Source organism: Caenorhabditis briggsae (genome assembly GCF_000004555.2).
Source record: "Caenorhabditis briggsae AF16 supercontig from assembly CB4, cb25.NA_277, whole genome shotgun sequence".
Classification (NCBI taxonomy): Eukaryota; Metazoa; Nematoda; class Chromadorea; order Rhabditida; family Rhabditidae; genus Caenorhabditis; species Caenorhabditis briggsae.
Genome location: NW_025543176.1, coordinates 1 through 6,192, shown reverse-complemented (window position 1 = coordinate 6,192; position 6,192 = coordinate 1). Strand labels below are relative to the sequence as shown.

Sequence of the window (6,192 nt, the reverse complement as noted above, 5' to 3'; positions counted from 1 at the left end):
CTCTAAAAGTGATTTTAAAAGTCGATTTTCGAGCTGAAAATGCTGAAAATCTGGAAATTTTGGCTGGAAATTGATTTTTGACCTAAAAATGGCAATAATCTAGAATTTTCGATCCAAAACCGCTGAAATTAGCTGAAATTAGGGTGGAAATTGAAAGAAAAATGCCTAAACATCGAAAATCTGCAAAATTTTTGGCTGTAAATTGATGATTTTGACCCAAAAATCACTACCGACAAAATCACTGAAAAGATCGATTTTTGACTCAAAATTGGCAGAAAAACGAGGCTTTCGACTCTAAAAATGATTTTAAAAGTCGATTTGTGAGCTGAAAATGGCTGAAAATCGATATTTTTGACTCTAAAAGTGATTTTAAAAGTCGATTTTCGAGCTGAAAATGCTGAAAATCTGGAAATTTTGGCTGGAAATTGATTTTTGACCTAAAAATGGCAATAATCTAGAATTTTCGATCCAAAACCGCTGAAATTAGCTGAAATTAGGGTGGAAATTGAAAGAAAAATGCCTAAACATCGAAAATCTGCAAAATTTTTGGCTGTAAATTGATGATTTTGACCCAAAAATCACTACCGACAAAATCACTGAAAAGATCGATTTTTGACTCAAAATTGGCAGAAAAACGAGGCTTTCGACTCTAAAAATGATTTTAAAAGTCGATTTTCGAGCTGAAAATGGCTGAAAATCGATATTTCTAGCTGTAAAAAGTTTAAAAAATCTGAAAATTAGGTTTGTCTAGCCCAAAAAATCACTGAAAATGCCGATTTTCGAGCTGAAGTTGACAAAAAATCAATATTTTGACCCCAAAAATCACCAAAAAATGGCGATTTTCGAGCTGAAAATGGCTGCCAATCGAGATTTTCGACTGTAAAAAGTCGAGAAAATCTGAAAATTAACATTTCAAGCCGAAAAATTCCGATTTTTGAGCTGAAAATGACTCTGAAATTGGCTGAAAATCAATGATTTTGACCCCAAAAAGCACTAAAAATGCCGATTTTCGAGCTGAGAATGACTCTGAAATTGGCTGAAAATCGATATTTTCAGTTCGGATCATGTCCGTAAAGACAACGGGATCCTCCAGCGAACCGCCAAGAAGTTCGAGCCCACCGTCCCATTGCACATGAATTTGAAGAAATTCGATTTCGAGGCGATTCCCCTCTTCGAAATGCTCAAATACGTGCTCATTCTCGATCCAGAGCTCCGTCCATCGTTCGAAGACGTCGCCAACCACAAATTCTTTGCGTTGAACTGATTTTTGGCTGAAAATCCGATGAAAAATGGCTGAAAATCGTCATTTTTACTCTATTTGTTCCCCAATTTTTAACCTAGTTTGGCTGAAAATTCCCCCAAAAATTGCCTGAAAATCGATCTATTTTTTCGTTATTTGCACCTATTTTCACCTGAATTATCCATTTTTTTGGCTGAAAATTGGCTGAAAATCGCTCTTTTTACTCTAATTCTCCCCCCAATTTTTGCTTGTTATTTTTTGTCTGAAAATCATTATTTGCAGTTGTTTTTGTTTATTTTCTTAAATTTTCCTCTGGTTTTTACCTATTTTTGATTGGAAAAATGGCTGAAAATTTCTATTTTTACTCTAATTTCCCCCCCCAAATCATCCTTTTTTCGTAATTTCTGGCTGAAATTTTACAATTTCCAGCCAATTTTGATCTATATTTATTTCGATAGTTTCTACTCATTTTCATTGTTTTTGGCTGGAAAAATTTGCTGAAAATCGATTTTTTTTAGCTAGAAATTTGTCTGAAAATCGGATTTTTTCGAATGAAATTTTGCGATTTTCAGGGCTAAAATTTCGAATTTCAGCCTGAAAAATTTGAAATTTGAGGCTGAAAATTGCTCATTTTTCCCCTAAAAATTCGGAAAAATAAACTACTAAAAATGCTGAATTTCAGCTTTAAAAAATTGAATTTTTGGCTGAAAATCAATTTTTTCTTTTTTGGAGAAAAAAACTGAAAAACTGCTAATTTCTGATCGAAGTTTTCATAATTTCAGCCAGCCATTTTTTTTCCCGAAATTCTTGATTTTTTTTTTAGTCCTAAAATTGAAATTTCGGCTAGAAATTTATATTTTTTGTGCAATTTTTTTTTTTTTTGAAAAATTCTAAATTTCTGATTTTTTTTCGAATTTTTAAAGCTCCAAATTCCCAAATTTTCAGCAATTTACAGCCATTTTCATCTCCTCCTCCTTAATACACCGATACACATCATGTTGCCATCCCCACTCTTGTCTCATTTTTTCCAGAATTTTTTTTTTCAATTCCAAAAATTTGGAATTTCCCAAAAAAAATCCTCTTTTTTTGTAATTTTTTTTTCAATTAAAAAATCGCCAAAAAATTTGAAAATTGGCGATTTTTTCCTATTTTTATTGATATTTTTCTATATATTGGCCTGCTAGACTACAAACTACATTCTCACAATTAGCAGACCCAAACTTGATCTTCCCGTTTTTGAACGATTTTTCACTCATTTTCGGGGATTTTTCACTTTGTTGGTCTGCTAGACTACAAACTACATTTTCAACATTAGTAGACCACAAGTGAAAAATCGGAAAAATGACCGATTTAAGAGCAAAAGTTTTGAAAAGTGAAAAAAAAATCAAAGAAAAATCAATTTAAAGTTGTAGTTTGTAGTTTTTGTAGCCAAAATAAAAAAAAACAAAGTTTCTAGATGAAAAATGAGCAAAATTGTGATTTGGGTCTGCTAATTATGAAAATGTAGTTTGTAGTCTAGCAGGCCCAATCGGGAGATTTTGGAAAATTTGAGCAAAACGGATTTTAGGCGAAAATTGAGTTGGGTTAGGTTTCGGTCCTCCGTTCAAGGTGTGGGTCTGCTAGACTACAAACTACATTCTCACAATTAGCAGACCAACACTTGATTTTCCCGTTTTTTGACCATTTTTCACTCATTTTGGGGATTTTCCACTTTGTTGGCCTGCTAGACTGTGGGTCTGCTAGACTACAAACTACATTCTCATAATTAGCAGACCCAAACCCAAAAAGTTCATTTTTCGTTAAAAATCCGTATTTTTTGCTCAAAATTTTCAAAATTTCTATAGTTTTCTCGTTTTTTGACGATTTTCATTCATTTTTGCTCATTTTAACACATTTTTGGGATTAAAATTGGAAAAAATCTACCAATTTTTATTCTCTCTCTAGTAAATCAAAAATGTACACGTTCTGTTTTGAAAATTCTGATTTTCAGACAAAAAATTAAGCTGAGCAATCGTGTTTCAGATGCTAAACGATTCGCCACATCCGCACGTTCCTTTAATGTTGGGATTTCGAAAAACGAATTCCGACGAGAGCTTATCAGTGACATAGTCCATTTCGGAGCCCAGCAGTGATAATTGGGCTTTGGGCTCGATCCAAACTTTGATTCCGTCCTGCAAAATGGAAGTTTTTGAGCTGGAAAATTGATTTTTTGAGCCAAAATTTGAATTTTAACGGTTTTTGAGCCAGAAAATTTGAAAATTTCTGAATTTTTTGAGATAGCAAATGTGATTTTTTGGGGATTTTTTGAGCTGGAAAATCAATTTTTTGACCTAAAAATTTGAAATTTTTGAATTAAAAATAGGCACCACAACAAAATTTTCAAAATAGACTTTTCCCAGTTTTTATTGTTGGATTGTATTCTCCTACTTTATAGAAGTCCATTCCCTAAATTTCAGGGAAAAATCTTCATTCAATCCCGAGTTACAGCCCCTTTTATACCAGACCTCAATGTACTGAATTTCTCCTCATTTTTTTGCGGTGCGCAGAAAAGTGGGCGGGGCTTAGCTGCGGCGCGGTTTCATTGTGGCGCTATTCCGAGCGCTGTTTTTTCATCAAAATCGCATCTTGGTTTGTCGGAAAAGCAGTTTTTAGGGTAAAAAAACGAAAAGAATAAGTTTATAACATTCAGACTTCAAAATTTTACTATAATTTATTGATGTTTTGTGCAAACACCGTGGCCCATTGAAAAAAGGAAAAAAAAAACAAAAAAACCCCATGGGAGATGCGAACTTCGGTCTTCAGATCGGTGCGCGCGCCCACTAACCAGTCTGCCACCGCTGCACTTCTCTTGGAAGCAATAGATGAGAGTGAGGAAAGGACGACTTTTCATTGCCTGCCGTCTCCTTCCGGTGTTGCCTCTTTCCTATTTTTTACAAGTTGTTCCATGATAGATAAGGAAACAGACGTATAACACATTAAGGGCGTCGATAGAATTTTTTAATTATAATTGCTCTTAGTGGCAAATTTTGCGTAGAATCTTATGGTGAAAAGAAAATCGGTGGCGCTCACCTGTGTCACCTTCAAAACTTCCAAAAACTGAAAATTTTGAAAGTTTGGAATTTTCGGATGAGTATCAAAACTACTTAGAGGTATTCAATCTTTCTGAAAATTGGCAGAAGTATACACAAGACTTAGTTTTACCATAATATGCAAAAAAAAATTGGGGTCATCGCTGAAATTTTTTATTTATTTTAGCTGGAACTTTGGCTGAAAATTGTGAAACAAGGGCGTCGTTAGAATTTTGATTTTATTTCAAAATCCAATCCCCCAGTTCAAAAACTATCAGAATCCATTAAAAAATCTAATGGCGCGAACTTCCATCCAACACTTTTAGTCCACTTTGTCAGTCCCACTTCTATTTTTCGAAGTTTTCGAATCAAAATAATAAAGTTATCGAAGAACTGATAATTTCATTGGATTCAGCGTAGTCGATTACATAGGGACAAGTTCTCACCAAAAAAATAATGGGTTTCTAACGCCCGGTACAAGCCTTCAAAGATGGATTTCTGAAAAGGGGAGAAAAATTTGGTCGCCCCGCCCCCTTTCATTGCGGTGCCTAATTAAAAAAAAAAAAATTTTTCAAACGATTCTGACAGCTTATTGAGAATTTTTATAACATTTTTAGGCTGAAAATTTGAATTTTCGGGATTTTTTTGAGCCAAAAAAATTGGATTTTGGAATTTTTTTAAACCAGAAAAATCGATTTTTTGGAAAAATTGCAAAAATTTTTTCGAAAATTCCAGCTTTCTGAGCACATTTTCAGCATTTTCAGCATTATTTTCAGCTTTTAAATGACAAAAATTGGCTACAAATCAAATGTTTGAAGAAAAATTTTTTTCAATTTTTTCAAAAACAAATTTTCAAATTCCAGCTTTCTGAGCTTATTTTCAGTAGTTTAAACATTATTTTTTGCTCAAAACAGCGAAATTTGGCTCTAAAAACTCGATTTTTAGCGAAAAATTGAATTTTCAGAATTTTCAGCTCAAAAAAAAAAAATTTCAGATTTTTTTTCAGAAATTTTGAAAAATCCACCTGCTCAACTTCTTCATCAAATTTCTGCTTTTCCCGGGCATATTCCAGTGTATACGTCAACCCATTACAGCCTTTTTGGCGGACTCCGATCTGGAAAAATCAAACTTTCCAGAATTTTTAAAAAAATTTCCCTACTTTCAGCGCATTTGCATTGTTTTGTTGTGCCAGCAGAACTCTTATTCTGCTCACCGCCTCATTTGTCAGTGTGAGAGCCGCTCTGAAACTTTTTCAAAAAAAAATTTCAATTTTTGATTTTTTTTCAAAGCCTACCCTGGTTTGCCTGGCTTTAAGAGCACCTTTGACGACTCTCGCAGTGGCTCCGCCCAATTTTGACATAGAAAAATTCGAAAAATTCCGGGAATTTAGCCGGAAATAGGGTCTGAAAATGTTGAAAATGACGAAAAAATCACGAGCCGACAACGACACTCCGCATATCCCGGCTAGTGCGCCCGGTTTAGCGTAAATCTACCCCGGAGCTGAAAAGCAAAATTTATGTGTGAAATGAGGTTGAATCATCGTTTTTAAAATTTTAAAAGATGAAAATTGAAATTCTACACATTTTAAACCTATGTTTAAATTGTTTATTGCTTGAAATCAGCTAGAAATCCTAGAAAATTAGAATACAACGACACTCCGCTATCCCGCCTGTGCGCCCGGTTTACCGTAAATCCACACCAAGAGCCGAGGCATCCAGAAAGTCTATGTCCACCGGAAATCGCCCTAAAATCTTCAATTTTTTTCTTATTTTTTCGAATTTTTCGAATTTTTAATGAATTTTATAATTTCCGACTCGATAAAACACCCATTCCCTTGCGAAACCTCTGGGAAAGTGTCGAAAAATCGGGCCTAAATTTTTCAAA

The 6,192-nt window shown here is 34.0% G+C and overlaps 2 protein-coding genes across 2 annotated transcripts; one reads left to right on the top strand and one right to left on the bottom strand.

Annotated features, from left to right (window-relative positions):
* Positions 1-832: 832 nt before the first annotated feature.
* On the top strand, positions 833-1,264 carry CBG24934 (the record flags this gene model as incomplete). Its single annotated transcript, XM_002648552.1, has 2 exons — positions 833-879; positions 1,057-1,264. 2 exons carry the CDS (start codon positions 833-835, stop codon positions 1,262-1,264), a joined length of 255 nt encoding a protein of 84 aa, XP_002648598.1.
* Positions 1,265-3,258: 1,994 nt separating this feature from the next.
* CBG24933 lies at positions 3,259-5,668 on the bottom strand (the record flags this gene model as incomplete). The annotated part of the gene is made up of 4 exons (XM_045240833.1): positions 3,259-3,411; positions 5,243-5,422; positions 5,468-5,549; positions 5,613-5,668. 4 exons carry the CDS (start codon positions 5,666-5,668, stop codon positions 3,259-3,261), a joined length of 471 nt encoding a protein of 156 aa, XP_045091436.1.
* Between the last annotated feature and the right edge of the window lie 524 nt (positions 5,669-6,192).